This window comes from Dipteris shenzhenensis, chromosome 11, assembly GCF_047967505.1.
Source record: "Dipteris shenzhenensis isolate YYH24624 ecotype China chromosome 11, Dip_SZ_1.0, whole genome shotgun sequence".
NCBI classification, from domain to species: Eukaryota; Viridiplantae; Streptophyta; class Polypodiopsida; order Gleicheniales; family Dipteridaceae; genus Dipteris; species Dipteris shenzhenensis.
The window spans coordinates 43157236-43176029 of NC_141606.1; the positions used below are offsets into that span (position 1 = coordinate 43157236).

Sequence of the window (18794 nt, forward strand, 5' to 3'; positions counted from 1 at the left end):
GCTTGTGAGCGGTGTGGGGTGGGCTCCTTAGTGGTTGACCTCCCTCGAGCATGGCAAGCTCCGCTAGTGCCTGCCTCTTAAGTGAAGATCTTTTATTACCAAGTATGATATAGATATTGAGGCCATTACCCCTGAGGACGAGCCTACCATTAGTGATGCTGATTTCGATGAGCACATGAGTAGCACAAGTAGTAGTGGGTTGAATGTATTTATAGATCTAAACACTTGTTTGGATTTTGAAGTAGATAGTTTGAAAAGGGTTGATCTCATTGAGGATGAGATTGAACCGTAACCCATCATTGATATTGGCAAAACTATTTTACATATTGTCTCATTCTCCTGACCTCACTTAATTCTTGTATATGTGGGCTTGCAAAAAAACATTGATGTTTTTGTTAAAATTATGTGCTTTGGTAATCATGGGCAATGTTTGGAAAGCAATGATGTACACCAAAATCTCACTTTCTGTATTCTCTGGTTTGCGTCTATATACACATCTAAATACGCATCTGATTCCCAGTGTAAATGTGCTAATACACGTGCAAATAGATGCGCTAATAAAGAAATACCTGTCTGATGTATTTCATGTCCCGAACATCACCAAGAACCTGGTTTCTGTTGGTCAAATGGTTGAGCAGGGCTTGCAGGTCAGATTTAATCCTCATGGATGCTTTGTTGAGGATATGAAAAATAATGGTTGCTTGATAGCAAAAGGAAAGAAGAAGGGCAGGATGTTTATGTTGGATGCGGACATGCCTGAATTGAGTGCAGCAATGTTTGCACATGGGACCGGTGTAGTTGCAGATATTGATATCTAGCATAAACGCATTGGTCATGTTAATGCACAGTGACTTAAATCAATGCAAGCCCAAAATATTATTGCAGGATTGCCTAAATTCAAGGTTGCAGAAATGCATAAGGTTTGTGAAGCTTTTGAAAAACAGGCAAGGAAACCATTTACTAGGCATGTTCAAGAGAGTAAAAAGCCATTGGAATTAATCCACTCTGATGTGTGGACTACTAAAGCTGCATCTATTGGAGGCTGTTACTATTTTGTCACTTTTATTGATGACTTCAGCAGAAAAGTTTGGGTGTATTTTATGAAAAAGAAAAGTGAAGTGTTTGGGCACTTCAAAGCTTTTAAAGCTATGGTTGAAAAAGAAACAGGCCTGCAAATAAAATGCCTAAGGTCAGATGGAGGCGGAGAGTACCTCGCAAATGAGTTTGCAAGGTTCCTGCAGGAGCATGGCATAAAGCAGCAATATTCATGCAGTCATACCCCATAGCAAAATGGACTTGCAGAAAGGAAAAATAGGCATATTGGAGAGGTATCTCGGTCCATGCTAAATGAAAAAGATCTACCAGATTATTATTGGGTTGAAGCAGTTGCTACAGTAGTTTACATAATAAACAGGACTCCCACTGTAGCAATACATGGCATGACGCCAAAGGAGATGTATACTGGTAGGAAACCAGACATTTCTCATTTGAAAATTTTTGGTTGCATTGCCTATGTTCATGTGCCAGATGAGTTGAGGTCCAAGTTGGATCCAAAAGCTGAGAAGTGCATCTTTATTGGTTATTCTCTGCAGCAGAAATGGTATAGATGCTATAACCCTTCTACTCGTAAGTTTACAGTGAGCAGAGATGTTGTTTTTGATGAGATGAGCAGCTGGTATAAACTAGTAAATGTGATGATTGATGTAGATGCACAAAATGGTAATGCTGCACAGAATCCACAGCAGCAATCACAAAATATCAGTGGACCTGCAGTGTCCTCTAGCAGTGGTTCACATACTTTGCCATGGACAGGCAGATTGAGATCAGGAGAATCTCCTCAAAGCAATGCAGATAGTGGTACGTAGAGAAAGGTATTATGCTGCTTGTCATTTATGTTGATGATTTGATCATCACAGGTGATAGTGATGAAGATGTCCTTCATGTGAAAATGCTATTGAAGCAGAAGTTTGAGATGAAGGATTTGGGAGAGCTGCATTATTTCTTGGGCATTGAGGTGATTAGATCACCAAGTGGGATACAGCTCTTTCAGAGGCAGTATGGATTGGACATGCTGTCCAAATATGGGATGACAGGTTGTAAGCCTATTTCAGTTCCTTTGGAGTAGAATGTGAAGCTGAGCACAGATGCAGGTGAGCTTCTGGAAGACCCTAATATGTACAAATGCATAGTAGGAAGTCTGATTTATATGACTATTACTAGGCTAGATTTAAGCTATGCTGTTGGATTGGTAAGTCAGTTTATGCAGGCTCCAAGGAAACCGCATTTGGATGTGGCTAGATACATACTCAGGTATGTGAAATCCACATTGCAGTATGGACTATTTTATGAGGCTGGGGTTCAGATACAGTTGCATGGATACACTGATGCTGATTGGGTTAGTAGTACTTCTGATAGACGATCTACCAATGGATATGTGTTCTCTTTTGGGAGTGCTGCAGTCACCTGGAGCAGCAAGAAACAACCTACAGTTGCCTTGTCGAGCACAGAGGCTGAGTACAGGGGTGCAGCAATGGCTGCATGTGAGGTAGCTTGGTTGCATAAGCTACTTTATGATATGCATCAGTCTACAGATGGGACAATTGTCATTTATTGTGACAACATGAGCAGTATACACTTGGCAAATAACCCAGTCTATCATGCTAGGACAAAGCACATTGAGGTGCATTATCACTATGTACGGGAGAAGGTTTTACTAGGTCTTATTGATCTAGTTTATGTCAGCACAGAGGATCAAGTCGCTGTCATATTCACGAAGGCATTGGGCGTAGAGAAGCTGCGCAATTTCAGAGACCTGCTTGGTGTGCAAGAATTGGGATTGAGCTCGATGGGGAGTGTTGAGATATCGAGCTCCACTCGTGATATGCCAGGATGACCGTTGTGTATTTATGTCACCGACTTGTTAGCTGTAGATGCGGTTGGTACACCGCCCACGAATAATAGCTGGATGACAGCTATCCTTATCTACTCTAGTTTGTGGCTCAGTTAGTATGCCACCTTAGTTAGTTGAGTTTGGTTTGAGACCCACATATAGGGTTCTTCTATTTCTTTGTACTAGAGTTCTTTTGGCTTTCACAACTAAGAAGAGGAAAACTGTTTTTAGCCTCCACCTGTGTGTGTGTTCCCCCATTGTGTATGTGAGAAAGCCACAAGTGAGACTCCTTCCCTCTCTCCCACTATCTTCATAGGCATGTCATACCTATTATGCCATGTTCCAAAGTGATGTATAGTATATTTACTAATATGGAGCGTATGGAGGATGATCATGGCCATGGAGGTGATGATGATTGTGATATGAGAGAGGAGGATGATCATGAGATAGGAGATACAGATATTGAGGCCATAATTACCCGTGAGGACAAGCCTACCATTGGTGATGCTGATTTCGATGAGCACATGAGTAGCACAAGTAGTAGTGGGTTGAATGTATTTGTAGATCTAAAAATTTGTTTGGATTTTGAAGTAGATAGTTTGGCAAGGGTTGATCTCATTGAGGATGAGATTGAACCGTAGCCCATTATTGATATTGGCAAAACTATTTTACATATTGTCTCATTCTTCTCACCTCACTTAATTTTTGTATATGTGGGTTTGCAAAAAAGCATTGATGTTTTTGTTAGAATTATGTGCTTTGGTAATCATGGGTAATGTTTGGAAAGCAGTGATGTACACCAAAATCTCACTTTCTGTATTCTTTGTTTTGCGTCTAAATACGTGTCTAATTCTCAGTGTAGACGCACTAATAGACACGCTAATACACGTGCTGACAGACGCAGTGTTAGACGGGCCCATATTTTCTCAATGTAGACGCGCTAATAGACGTATCAATGCAGTGCAAATAGACGCATTGTTAGATGCGCCCGTAATTTCTCTATTCAAGCAATGCCTATAGACGCGCCCACTATTTTGCGCATCTATAGTTGCTTTGTGTTGTTGTGGAAGACGATTGAAGAGAAGAAGGAGACAATCAGGATGCATGCGAGGAAGGCAGAATCATCACACAACAATGTGACATGTGGCGCAATGCAAGCACAAATGACGACACGTGCGACCTTGGAATTATAATTTTGAGAAATTTTCATAATATAGGATTTGTAGTTTCTCTAACACAATCTTTGCTAAGCCCTTCCAAGGGTCAGGCCAAAAATTATTATTGGCTTTTGCTTTCACTTAGGCCTACCCATGGCAAGGCCACAAAAGGAAAAAGGAAGCCTATATTTTATATGTTGGGAGGGCTCTTATAAATGGTCCATTAGAGAATAGGCACAAAATTAATGGTGGTTTCCCATCAAAGAGCCGCGCCTATTCGCAACCTTGACGAGGGATCATCAAGGTTATCAAACATACCCATACACTTTCAAATCGATCAGCCATAGCCACCCAGTAATGCAACAATCTTGCTGTTCCTCGAGATAGTTCCAGCTTTCAGCAGAGCAAGCAAGCCAATCGGATCCTCCCCGTCTCTCCATTACTACTTCCCGGCGCTTCCATCCACCAAAAAGAACCGTTTTTCTATGCCCGCAAGCGGGAAGGTCGTTTACCACTCTTCTTCCCCCATTTTCTGCTGAGGATGTAGAGTTCTTTGCTACTAAAGTTCGTTACTTCTGTTGGCAACGCTCCGCTGACAGATTTGTTCTGTAGAAAGAATGGACACAAAATGAGGCTTTAGTCTTTCCGCAATCCTTTGGATCCAAGCAATACCAGTGTCGACTAAAGCTTTTCCATGCCCGTGCGGCTTTTCAGGGATTCTGCAAAGATTTCATGGCTACCGGTGCACCGGTGGACGTTAAGGAGTTGAGTAGTTCTTTTATATTTGTAGTGGACATACCGGGCCTCAGGAACACGGACGTCAAGGTTTATTCTCCTACTTCTCTTTCTCCCCTTTGATTGAAATGCTCAATCCTTCGATTCTAGCAAATAGGGCGCAATCGTTACGTCTCTTCAACGTTAACAACGAAGAATTTGCACAGAGCCGTTAAGATTATTCGGCTCTTTAACAGGTCCAGATCGAAAACGACACGATTTTGAAGATAAGTGGCGAGCGAAAGCGAGACATTGATGGCCATGATGTGGACGTCAAATACGTTCGCGTTGAGCGACCCGCGGGCAAATTTATGCGCAAATTTAATCTACCAGGGCATGTTAATCTGGAGTCGATCTCTGCGGCGTGCCAGGATGGAGTTCTTACCATTGTGGTGCCCAAACTGCCAGCCCCAGAGCCACACAAGCCCAAGACATTCGACGTTCAAGTGGGCTCAATGACATTCGGGAGCGCTTGAATATGTAAGAACCGGCTAATATTCTAGGTCCAATTACATTTTATGCTGACCCAAGACGTGCAAATGTTCGCGCGAAGTACAGTAGTAATTATTCCTGCCATCGGATTGAAGTTCTGGGCTCTCCGTCTAACAATGCACTCGTGCAACCCGGATTGTGTGAGTTTCTACATTCACGTCGATCCGCAGTCTTCTTTGCTTACAATCAGGATGAACGGAAGATCCAAGTGCATCTGTGGAGTAGCAGCATTTGCCATTTCTCCCTACTGAGGTCCTTCTATATGGCGTCCATGCAGACTACACTACTGCATCACATTATTATCGAATATTATACCACTGATTAAGATCATTCGGTGGCCAATCAAACGTATAGAAGGTTTGATTAGTTTGTAAATCACCTCCATTCTTCTAATTAAATTCAGACTGAAACTTCGGATGCTTAAACTCTCTTACAGAAACTCTGTTGCAGCAAAGGTAAGCCTCCATCTAGGAAAACGATAAAACTATGTACAAAGATATTTATACAGTCATAGCAATATTTACGAATCTTATAAGGAGTACACGACCATTACTCCGACCAATTCTCTTGCTGTTCTATGCTTCAATAAGTAGAAATGTGATAGAAGTTGATGGTGATCGGCCGATTTATAACACTTCTTAAGTGCGACCAATACCAAGTTGAATTTCTCAATTTCTTAATTTGAAATGTAAACGACCGAAGTGCACATGCGTCTTATTCCTTGGGCTTTGGCATTTACTTAAAGCGTGTCACAACGAGTTTAGCTTCATGATGTATTATAAGTAATTTAAAACTATTCTTTGCTTTTCATACTTTACGAGCGGAGAGAGAGAGAGAGAGAGAGAGAGAGAGAGCGCAAGGCTGAACTATAGAGCACAAGTGCACGTGGGGTAAAGCAATTGTACCTAGCCTTTTTAGCCTGTTCTTTAAGATGATCTTTGCTATTGATAGTTTGAAACACACCCTTAATTATTTTTAGAATCACACTTGGAAATTCACAAAAAAGTTTCAATCTTTGACTATAGCACTACCTCTAAAGAGGTAAAGCTAAAAATGTTCCTATGTAAAGGGATCCAATCGGCCACCGAAGTAGAAGTGACAAGGTAGGTTTTACGTCCCTAATAAGACTAGCCATCATCCAAGGCACATGTACTCATTGCTTCCTATTTTTCCATATTATAACATACCCAAAGCATAGTCTAGAAAATTATCACATTGAGAGACATGGAAGTTGATTAATTGTCTGCAAACAAAACTACTAGGTAACTTGGGCACTAACCAGCAAAAGCATGCTCTTTGCATGCTTTTGCATCGCGTGTTAACACGCAGTCCAAAACCCAAGATATTGTGGCATTCATGTTCATGCTCAGGAGCAAATCATTGGGAATAGCTACTATCAAGTCAATGCCCTATGGCCTAAAACTATATGTGAGAAGTTTATCATGGTTAGTATGGTGTCATCACTGAAGGTGTAGGTGATAATGTATGCCACAATATCTTGGGCCAAAAGCATCTCTTTGCATGCTTTTAGACCGCATGTTAACACCAATCCAAAAGTATGCAAAGAGCATGCTTTTGGCCCAAGATATTGTGGTATTCATTGGGAATAGCTAACATTAAGTCAATGCCCTATGACCTAAAAGTATATGTGAGAAGTTTATAATGGTTAGTATGGTGTCATAATTGAAGGTGTAGGTGATAATGTATGCTATGAGGTCTTGGGCCAAAAGCATGCTCTTTGCACAGTCCAAAAGCATGCAAAGAGCATGCTTTTGGACATGTGTTAACACACAGTCCAAAAGCATGCAAAGAGCATGCTTTTGGCCTGAGACATTGTAGCTTATATTGTCATGATCTTGAGCAAATCATTGGAAACAACCACTATTGAGAACTACATGTATCGTGAGAAAACATAGACCATGACATACTAAAATCTAAAATATATTTCCTATGGAGGCTCGTTGTAGAAAAACTACAAAGTTCAAGACCTTGTTTTCACAATTTTCCCCTTTCCTATCTCTTTGACGCACCAAAGGAGAAGGTTCGAAGCAGTTAAAAACATTTCCTAGCTCTCCAACACACCACTTGTTGCATTAGTGAACTTATAGGTTTACTAAAAAGTATTGCGAGGGAGCTTTGATTATGGTAGAAGGAAGGGTTGATGGAGATTGGGCTGCAAGTCTATGGAGGGGAGCTTGGGCTAGTGGGGAGGCATGCACTTAAGTCTATGGAGGGGAGCTTGGGCTAGTGGGGAGGCATGCACTTTGAGTGCATTTGGACCGCGTGTTAACATGTGGTCCAAGAATTAGATGAGCTTGCATGCTCCACGATCATGCTCACACTTTCAAAATCGGTGTATTTCAATGTGAAAGATATTGCAGGTGGTACCTATGGTGTGTGGACAAAGTTGCATGATCTTTATGAGAAGCAAAGTGCCGCTTGTCAAGTGTATTGGCTGAAGAAACTCATAGATCTTCACATGGAAGAAGGGACTTCAATGTCTAGCCATTTAAATGAGTTTAACACAATTTTTAGTCAACTTTCAGCTCAAAAAATTGCCTTTGATGACTCAGTTAAGGCAATGTTCTTATTGGTCACCCTTCCTAAAAGTTGAGACACTTTTAGGACTACTATAGGCAATTTAGCTCGTGCAGGAGTCCTGACAAGCAGTGATGTTGAGAGTAGCCTTCTCACTGAGGAGGTAAATAGAAAGAACAATGCTAGAACTAAAAGTTCAAGTGCCCTCAATGTGAGAGGAAGGTCATATTTCAGGGGGAAATACCATGACAGAGATACAAGCAAGTCTACAAGCAAATCTCGAGGAAAATCCCATGCTAAAAAGGATTTGGAATGCTTCTATTGTGCGAAGAAAGACCATTTCAAAAAGGATTGCTGCAAATGGAAGAACAATAAAGGCAAAGGCAAAGCTAATGTGCAGCCCAAGAAGGAAGAGAAATCCACGATCAATATAGAGGGTGAATGCCATAAGTAACAATAGTGATGAGGGTGATATTCTTTATGCCTCTATGTTTGAGCATGCTTTTCTTGTGACTAGTGATGATGCATTGTCACAGAATTGGATACTAGACTTAGGATCATCTTTCCATGTCACTCCACATAGGGAGTGGTTTACCATTTATGATGTAGGAAGGAAAGGAGCTATGAGACTTGGAAATGATTATCCATGTGACATTGTTGGAGTAGGAGATATCCACTTGTCTCTTCCTAATGGTTCTACATTTGTACTCAAGAATGTTAGGCATGTTCCAAATCCAAAAAAGAGCTTGATAAGTACAGGACAGCTTAATGATGATGGCTATCATGTGTTTTCTATCAACAATACATGGAAAATTAGCAAAGGGTCACTTGTGATTGCTAGAGGTTCCAAGCATGGAACGTTGTACTCAATGCATGTGTCAGGCATAAGTGATAATGTAATCAATGTGACCGAGCAGCCATCCGTCTCTTTGTGGCATCGTCGGTTGGGACACATGAGCATGATAGGAATGAAGATACTTTCTGGTTTGCAGTATAATCCCGTGTTTAACTTTTCAGATTTTAGCATGTGTGAGCATTGCATGTATGGAAAGCAAACATGGTCTTCACATAAAAAATCTTTGGGCAAGAAGAGGCTTGAACCATTGGAGTTGGTTCATAGTGATGTGTGTGGACCTATGCCTATTGTCTCATTGGGTGGTGCTTCTTACTTTGCTACTTTCATTGGCACTAGATGGGAAAGTGCCAGCAGAGGTTTGGTCAAGCAAGCCACCATCTTATGGGCATCTCCGTGTATTTAGCTGTGAAGCTTATGTTCATATCCCTAAGGAAAAATGCAGCAAGCTTGATCCAAAGTCAAGAAAGTGCATTTTTCTTTGATATGGTGATTCAGGTGAGATGGGATACCGATTATGGGATCCAGAGGCCAGGAAGATAGTACACAACCATGATATTATCTTTAATGAGGACAAGATGCACAAGAAGCCAAAAAAGACTGTTGAGATACGCAGAGTGGTGTTTCAAGAGGATGGACAACCACCATATGAGAGGCATGCACAACCTATTCCACATGATGCAGGGCATGGACAACCCATAGATCGTGAGGTGGGAGAGCCACATCTAGGTGGACAACCTTAGGTTATGCAAGAAAATCAATTGGGACAGCAAGATGCTCATGGTGAGCAAGTGTTGAGACGTTTCACTAGAGTCTCACGACCTCCACAGAGATATGCTCCATCTCTAGACTATGTCATGTTGACAGATTGTGGTGAGCCTTCATGCTTTGAGGATGCTATGTCTAGGAATGACAAGCATAAGTGGGAGAAGGCTATGCAGTCAGAGATGGATTCTTTGATGAAGAATGCTACTTGGGATTTGGTTTATTTTCCCAAAGGAAAGCATGCATTGCCCTGCAAATGGGTTTACAAGCTGAAGATGTCTCCAACAAATGCATTGCTTAAGTATACGCCAAGGTTGGTAGCCAAGAGTTTTAAGCAGGAGAAGGGTATTGACTTTGATGAGATCTTTTCCCCAATGGTGAAGATGACTACCCTTCGTATAGTGCTTGCATTGGTTGCCAGAGAGGACATGGAGCTTGTCCAAATGGATGTAAAAATAGCTTTTCTACATGGAGATCTTCATGAGAACATCTATATGCAGCAGCCAAAGGGGTTTGTTGTGCAGGGCAAAGAACAGATGATATGCAAGCTTCAAAAAAGTCTTTATAGGCTGAAGCAGGCTCCTAGGGAGTGGTACCATAAGTTTGATGCATTTGTGCAATCCCAAGGGTACACACGGAGTGAGACAGATCATTGCCTCTACACAAAGAAGGCATCAGATGGCAGCCTTCTTATTTTGATTTTATATGTTGATGACATGCTTATTGCTGGGAAATCTACTTTGGATGTGGATGCCTTGAAGAAAATGTTGCATGAGACCTTTGACATGAAGGATTTGGGTGATGCCAGTCACATACTTGGCATGAGGATTGTTCAGGATAGGAACAAGAAACTCCTTCATTTGTCACAAAAGAGTACGTTAGCAAGGTACTTGAGCGTTTCAATATGGAGAGGGGGAAGTCCATAAGTACTCCGTTGCCTCCATATGTGAAACTCAGCCAAGCGGACATCCCTAAGTCAGATGAGGAGTGGGCTGAAATGGCAAAGATACCTTATGCATCTGCAGTAGGAAGCTTGATGTATGCCATGGTTGCTACACATCTAGATATTGCTTTTGCAGTGGGAGCAATTAGCAGGTATATGGCAAATCCTGGCAAGAAGCATTGGGAGGTAGTGGAAGGTATCATGAGAGATACTTGAATGGTACAAAGAACATGTGCATTTTCTTTGGGAGGAAGGACACATCTGTTGGATATGCAGATGCTGATTTTGTAGGGAATGTAGACACCAGGAGGTCTACTACAGGATATGTTTTCTCATTCACTGGAGGTACAGTTTCATGGGTCTCTCATTTGCAGCCATGTACGGCTTTGTCTACCACTGAGGCAGAGTATGTTGTAGCCACTAAGGCATGCAAGGAAGCTATATGGCTTACTCGTCTAGTGGGAGACTTGAGCATTGTAGAAAAGGTTCTAGTTTTGCACTTTGACAATCAGAGTGCCATCCAGTTGGCATGGAATCCTATCTTCCATGCGAAGACAAAACATATTGATGTGAAGTATCACTTCATCAGAGAGGTGATTGAGGACAAGCGCATCCAGCTTGTCAAGGTTCACACAGATGAGAACCCTACATGTCTTCTTACACAGAGTCTTTCCTCAGAGCGGTTTGCACATTACAGAGTATTGATGGGTGTCGTATGACATTAGGATGCCCATCTTTTCCCTTAAAGGTGCATTGGCCTTTAAGTGGGAGGTTGTTGGGGTAAAGGCCAATGGCCCAAGATATATCCCTTTGTACCATACATACATAATAAGAGCTTACCTTGATCTGGGTGAGTTAGCACCCACAATTTCGGTGTTCTCCCTTTCTTTGTTGCTCTCCAATAAGACCTCCTCTCCATCACCAAGGGGTTGGCTTGGGAAAAAATAGTGAAAGAATTTTGCCCACTAGCGAGAGATTCTTGATCCTCACATCTGGCAATCCTACCCCTCCCTTCATCTTAGGAGCTTTCAGTTGCTCCCACAGAATATAGTGCATTTTCTTCTTGCCCTGGTCCTCGGCCTAGAGGAATGCACAGAAGAGGGCTTCAATTTCCAAATGAATGGGTCTTTTTGAAATGCCCCACAATGAGGCAAGATAAGTAAACGAGGTTGCAAGGACATGTTGAATGACACGGGCATTCTAGCTTAAACACACCCCATTCCAACTCCTAAGTTTCGCTTTTATTTTATCTTTGAACCACTGAAACGGTTGCTTGAGGGAAATGTCTAGACCCAAAGGTGCTCCAAGGTACCTTATGGTTAGCCCTCTAGGAACCACCTTCGCCCCAATCTCAGCTACCCAATCAGGAACTAGGTCTTGATTCAAGTGGAGAAAGAAGGACTTAGTCCAACTATACTTCGAACCCGAGGCTCTACAAAATACATTAATTACTTCCATTAGGCGGGCCATGTTATCCCTATCTTCTTGGATAGCGCTACAATGTCATCAATAAAGAGATATTGGGAGAATTACTCTCTCGAAGGGAGAAGAAGGCCCTTGTTCTCACTGTGGGAAACCTTAGTTTTGAGCATGGACACTAGGAGCAATGTTCAGATCGTGTAAGGAGAGGTGCCAATGGACAACATTGGCAGATAGACCTCCTTAGCCTGAAATTACCTACAACTCCTCCATTAAGAGAAGCCTATACCAAAGCCTATGCTAGCCTTCATCATGAGGCTGTAGTCCTAGCGGACTCTGTCGTAGGCTTTGTCCATCTCCAAGCCAAAGACTAGCACTTTTTGCTTAGTCATAACGACATGGTCTAGGGAGAGGCCATGTTTAATTCTCATAGATGTCCCTCCCTTTGACGAAGCCATTCTGATCCTCATCATCGACTACTGTCCCACACAAATCTCAAATTCTCATAGCTAGCGCCTTGGTAATGATCTTGTAAGAAGTGTTCAACATTGTTATTGTTCTCCAGTCTCCCACTTTGATCCTTCACTGCCTCTTGGGGAAGAGTTTCAGGAGCACGGCATTTACGTCCTCAATCAGGGAGCTTGCCTCGACTGCCGCATTGGACATCTCTGTAATATCGTGCCCCAACAAGTCCCAGAATGCCTTGAAAAATTCTCAAAAAATTCCACATTCAATCGGGGATTTGTCATTTGCCAAAGCATTTAGGGCTTCCTCAAGTTCCTTGAGTCGAATGGCCGATCAAGGCGGCTCCTGTGGTAGTCATACACCCAAGAGTCAACCCTATCAAGAGCTTCATTAATGGCAACCTTCCAATCCGCATCTTGGACAAACTACGTGCCAACTATCACACTCAATTCCTACTGAAACACTACCGTAATGTGCCAGAATTTCGTCTGAACATTACCTTGAGCATCCTCTACCTTGTCAATCAAGTCCCTTTGCTAGTTTTTTTTTGAGGGCTTGAAAGAACCTTTCGAGGGGCAGTCGTCTTGGGCCAACCATAGCTATCTACTCTTAAGGTGCACCTATTCAGCTCCCACAGTTCCCTGTCTTGTGAAGCGATATCCGCCTCCACCAATAGGGTACTAATGACCTTGGATCACACAAGTTTTGCAATAGTTAGGCAACCTCTAAGGTTCCTCAACCACTCAGCCTTAAACTCTTGTATGGTCACCCCCCCTGCACCCCCCTCAAAAGTTTGGTATTTGTTATAGCAAGGTGTGTGAGAGTGCACTAAAGTGAGTTTGGATTCATGGTTGTTCCATGGGTTATAAAAAGGTTGTACATGGATGTAGCAAATCAAGTCTGAATATTATGTTGTGGTATGGGTTACAACAAAGTTTAGCATAGATGTAGCACACTAAGTTTGAAAAAAGAAATTTGGCATTGCCTGCAACAAGTCTTTATATGAATGTGACAAAGAAAGTTTGAATATTATGTTTTAGCATTGCATACAGTAAGATCTTCCATGAATGCAATGCCTATGGTTTGCATACTAGGCTCGTATATGTCTTAGCAAGGGTTTTCATGGAAGAAAAAAAATGGCAAGGTCTTTTGTGATTGTGGAAAAAAAAGATGGTGTCTCTAGTTTTTACTTCTTGTAATAGAAAAAAAGTGAAAGCAATTTAAAAGTCTTGGATATGTATTATTTATAAAAGCATCCTGTCTTTGACATAGGAAAGCTCTAGGTGTTAATTATGTTTGGTAAGAAATAAGTAATATTTATTGTCATTGATTTTTTTGTAAATTTGGCTAATCTAAATTTTGTTCTCACTTGTCAAAGATAGAACATCCATACATATGGTTTTTGTACCATTTTGACAAAAATATATACTTTAGAAAAGTTCCCAATATTTGGCTTTGTATTTCTATAAATGCTATTTCTTTTGGCTATAATGAGCTCTTTGCATATTTCAAGTGACTTTGCACACTTTGTGTGTGGTATCCTTGCTTTTTCTTGTTTAGTTCTTGTTTGTCTTAGTCTCTTGTATCACATGCATTGTCTTGTTTAGTCTATATTTTTCTTAGTCTTTTAGCATTGCCAAGAGTCCAAACTCAAGCCCACCAAACTTGCACATTGCAATTTGCCGATTGTTGCAAGAGGTGTGACCTCTCTTTCATGTGTGTAGATTCAAAAAGCACACATGAAGTACTATGTTATGTTCTGAATACCTGAAATTGCATCCAAAGTGACTCCAAAAATAGTAACATATCTTGTAGAACCAAACAAAATCATTGAACCAAAAACACCTTCATCAACAAGATAATGATCCACTTGCAAAGAGGCAAAACCATATAGATTAAAAGAACCATCACTGGCAAAGAGCCAGATCCCTAATGATCAAACTACCTAGTGAAGCTCTAAATTCGCAATCCTCTGAGTGTTAATAATATGCAATGGTCAGTTCAAAAGAAGCAGTAGAGTTATTTCTTCAACCATGCAAGGTTTAAGTTTTGAATCCTTGAGCCACTTTTTATGCTATTTTTTGTAGCAGTACTTCTCGGTGCCTGACTTTACCACAATACTCACAATTAGGTCTATTTAGATTCTTTTTGCCCTTCTTCTTTCCTTTACTCTTCTTCATTTTGTATTCTCCACCCGATTGGTTGGATCCTATTCTTCTCTTCTCGCTCAATAGCTAAGCAACTACACCTTGAAAAACAAGTCTCTCGAAACTCACATGCAATATATATACTGATTTAGACTATTAATTCCTCATCATTCTTCGTCAACTTTCGATCCCAAACCACTTAACTGCTTCAACAAGGCTTGCATATGATTCAAATGTCTTCTTAATCTCTTTGCCTCACCCATATGAAAGCTTGCATATGATTTAAATGTATTCCTAATCTCTCAGTCTCACCCATATGAAAGTCAAATAACTCTTTCTTTCAAAATGCCTTTGAATTTTTTATTCTTGTAGCAAAAAGAGATTTGACGATCACCTAATTTTTTGTAGCCATTCTCACCATGGTGACATGATGAAACAATTAGGTCCAAGTGCTATGCCTAGCATATCAATTACTTTTTCATTCTTCTACCCCCACATGTTGTATGGGTTGTGCTTCTTTGGCATCTTCTCGGTGCCATTGAAACAACCCCAATAAACCTTTGTGCATGAAGTACAAGGTGGTTCTATCGTTGCCAAGATGCAATTTTTTCCCAGTGAATGTCACAACTAGATGTTCCATAGACTTCTTTGGCTTTGACCAAGTATCCATCTCAAAAATTTTGACATACTTTCTTGACAAACATCTCACAAAAACTATGACTATACAGTCTCAGACCTCTAGAAAGGATGTAGAATTAATTTCACACTCTTTTGATGAACATAATGTGGCTCTAATATCATTTTTATATCAATGATTTAAGATTAGGAAAATTATAATAACTCACAACTCCCTTGTAATTGAAACTCAAAATTAACCAAAACCGTAAGAAGGTCGACATAGCAATAGATAATGACTACATGTAAGGTAAAGACAAAATACACCTCCATGCCTCTTGATAAATCAAAACCGCCTCAACCTCATTGGTCCACATTGTTCACATGCCTTGATATATGGTTGTCCATGCATTGGGAGAGATATCATATTTAAAATACCACTCCTTCAAACCTTAGGAAAGACAAGTATAACCACATGTGACTATAACCATAAATGCATGCATACATACATACATACCGTTAGAAGATTGATAGATGCAACCAACAAGCTCCCAAAAGGTCTTGTAGAATTCAATGGGAAGACCATTTTCTCCAGGGTCTTGCCATTTGCTATTACATCTACTGCCCCATTGAGGTCCTCTAGAGTCAGAGGATTTTCTCAGAAAACTTGTCAAAAATTTGGGCAGTTTTCTGTCTAGCCTCTTGACATATTCTTCTTTCTCTCTGAATAGACTCATCTGGAGTGATGGAATTGAATAGAATATCTATATAATGATCATGAAGTATCTGCAAGTTATCTTTAATGCTACAGGCCAAAGTGCCATCCTTTTTCTTGAAAAGAGGAATTTCTTCATTGGCTCTCTTCCTTCTTATTAACTTGAAGATGTTTTTTGTTGCTCTGTCAAGCTTTCCAACCCACCAATCCCTAAAGTGAACCTTTGTCTTAGTAAGTTTGATCTACTCTTGAATTCTCAATTGCGTTTTTGCTTTCAGCAACTGCTCTTGATCATCATTGTCACCCTATCTTGCCATTTGTTCAAGATGATTGAGTTTTTAATCACATCCATCCTCTGAGCTCTTATCTTGGCTCTATATTCTCTTGCTTCCTTAATAACCCTCAGTGTTTTCTATAGCCATTTTCCAAGCTTCTAAGACAAAGTTTTGATCCAAAAACAACTCCTCCAAATATTAGATATCTGAGCCTGAACACTCTTAAGTGTAAAGAGGCTAGGGTCTAGCTTAAGCCAAGAGGTGGCTCTCCTCCCACAGCCAAAATCATAGGTCAGTAGAACCAATTTGTAATAAGATAAGCAAATAGAGGAGAAAGTATGTCCTATCAATCCAGTTGTTTGGCTACTAAGGTCCTTAGAAATGTGTATCCTATCAAGACTAGCTTCCCTTCTATTGTCCCCTACCTGATTGTTGTACCAAGTGAATTTCCTTGAAAGGGAAGAGTATATAAGGTGCAAACTATCTTTTAATTCATTCTAGGCATGCATTCGTTGACCACGTGATAACTAATCCCTTCCCTAACCATCTGTCCTGTATATTCTCAACCATATCGAAATCCCCTAGTACCATACAATTTCCTTCCATTATTGCCAGTGACTCCCAAGTAAGAACTCTTGATTGTGACTCAATGGGCGCATAAATAGAAATTATAGTAAAGCTGATACCTTGAATTTCACATTGGAGTGATACTAGTTCTTGTGAGGGTCAAGGAGAAGGTTTTTGAGACCCTCTTTGTAATTCCTACAACTACACCTCCTCTTCCATCTTGATAATTTGTATAAAACTAACTTCTTCTCCTGTCTATTTGCTTGAGTATAGACTCTAAAGTAACTTCTCGTAGAGTTGGAAACGTAGGAGAAAGAGTATTAGCTCTTGCAAGGCCAATAGGCAAGTTCTTCACCTCTTCCAGGACCCCTAACATTTAGAGTCATGAATGAAATGGCTTTACTAACCATTCTTCTTTTGACCCTTATTAGCCCTAGGATAAGGACTATTAACTTGTGGGACTTGAAACTGCTATCTTCTTTTATTCTAGACAGTAGCAAAGGCTTTGCCCTATAGGGAAAAGTCCTTTTCTCCAGTGTTGAGACCAAGGATGTCTTCTTCAAATTCTTCCTCTTGTAAGAGTTCTGCGACCATGTCATCCCCTCTATTAACATCATCTTCAAATTTCTTTGACCATCCTTTTAGGACCATATCCTCCATCATGTTCTCATTTTCTTTTATCCATTCTACAATCTTTTAATCTACCAAAAGCCAATTAAAGAATTTTTGGGAACATAAGATATATCTCTCTCCTTACCTTTGTTTGAAGGGATAGCTATAGCCTTTGGCTTCTTCTGAGGACAATTCTTGACACCATGGTTTATCATCCTCACTCTTCTCAGGTAAATCTAAACAGAGTTTCTGAGACCTAGCTGTAAATTCAGTGTTACTCTGGTTATCGAATTGCCTGAACCTTTCCCAACAGAAGGTCAATTCTTATTCATGCCTCAGAGGCATGAAGGTGGCCTTAAGCTACTCTACAAATTTGAACCATTGAAGAATAGGATCTTTTCCCATTTGTAATAAAGACCACCACATCAAAGCATCCTTCTGTAGATGCACTATGGCAAAAGCAAGCTTCTCGTGGTCAATCTTATCTTGATTCTCTCTCGGGGTTGGAATTTAGCTCTCCTTGAGGGGGTACTTAAAACGTCATCCCCAAAATTCAGCACTCTCTTAGTCCCAAATTTGGTCATAATGGGCTGTTCAATCATATGGCTAAGTTGAGAAACCAGCTTATCAACGAGAGACTCCTCTCTCCCTCTTGCACTTGGATTATAATCCATGTGTACGGGATTTTGAGTTAAAGCATAATCTCAACGCCTTGCCCTTGGATAGACTCGTTTCTCCCTTCATTTATCAACGGGAGACTCCTCTCTCCCTCTTGCACTTGGATTATAATCCATGTTTACGGGATTTTGAGTTAAAGACGTAAACTTAGCGCCTTGCTCTTGGATGGACTCGTTTCTCCCTTCATTTCTGAAGGAAAACTCCCTATCAAGAGGTTCTTGAAGGAGAGATGAATTTAATTTTATACGTGGGTTATCATACTCAATATGTGTGTAACTCTCATCTACATTATTCTCTTCATGAGGTGATGGTGTTCTCTCCCTATCTCCTTCTAGTAGTGGAGGAAAAAGGACAAGTTCATTATTAAATATCCCTTATCCTTCCATTCTTTCCTTTTAGTAATACAAGAGAGAAAATTAGTTGCTGTAACTTCAGAAAATGAGTTTTTTTAACACTGAAAGTCAAGTGTTGTAGAGTTGGTGGTACTTATCCGACTCCCGCTTCACCTGTGTCAAAAAAGCACTTCAAATGATCTCTTCTTCCTTCTGTTTTAGGCCTTTCTTCTTGAATTTCTGCTGTAAACTAGTGCGCTCCTTTTGGGCTACTTATTTTGAGTGGATTGGAGCTCTAGATACCATTATAGGGGGTACTTGGTGGGTGGATCACCCCCTTAAAATCTTGTTCCGATCCGACTTTCCATTGGGGAGAACATGGGGGTCTCTTTTCCTCACGATCTAAGGATTTTAAGGGTCTATTCGCACCCGGGGGAAGGGGGGGGTCACCCCGTTCCCCATCCAAAGATAATAAAAAATCAGAGAAAGCCCTTACCTCAAGAGGTCCAAATTCACGCATGGTTCTTCGGGGTGCCATGCACTCCTTCTTGCAAGGC

General features: G+C 40.8%; 1 protein-coding gene across 1 annotated transcript; it reads left to right on the forward strand.

Moving 5' to 3' along the window:
- Window positions 1-4337: 4337 nt before the first annotated feature.
- Window positions 4338-5575, forward strand: LOC147897037 (17.3 kDa class II heat shock protein-like). Its single transcript, XM_087382044.1, has 3 exons — window positions 4338-4550; window positions 4762-4872; window positions 5019-5575. Exons 1-3 carry the CDS (start codon window positions 4533-4535, stop codon window positions 5295-5297), a joined length of 408 nt encoding a protein of 135 aa, XP_087238170.1. The 5' UTR covers window positions 4338-4532; the 3' UTR covers window positions 5298-5575.
- The last annotated feature ends 13219 nt before the right edge of the window (window positions 5576-18794 follow it).

Bases quoted from the DNA above. Each gene is read 5' to 3' on its own strand.
- LOC147897037 (XM_087382044.1), top strand. The intron at 4,873-5,018 runs GTTTATTCTCCT...GCTCTTTAACAG, and splicing joins TCAGGAACACGGACGTCAAG to GTCCAGATCGAAAACGACAC.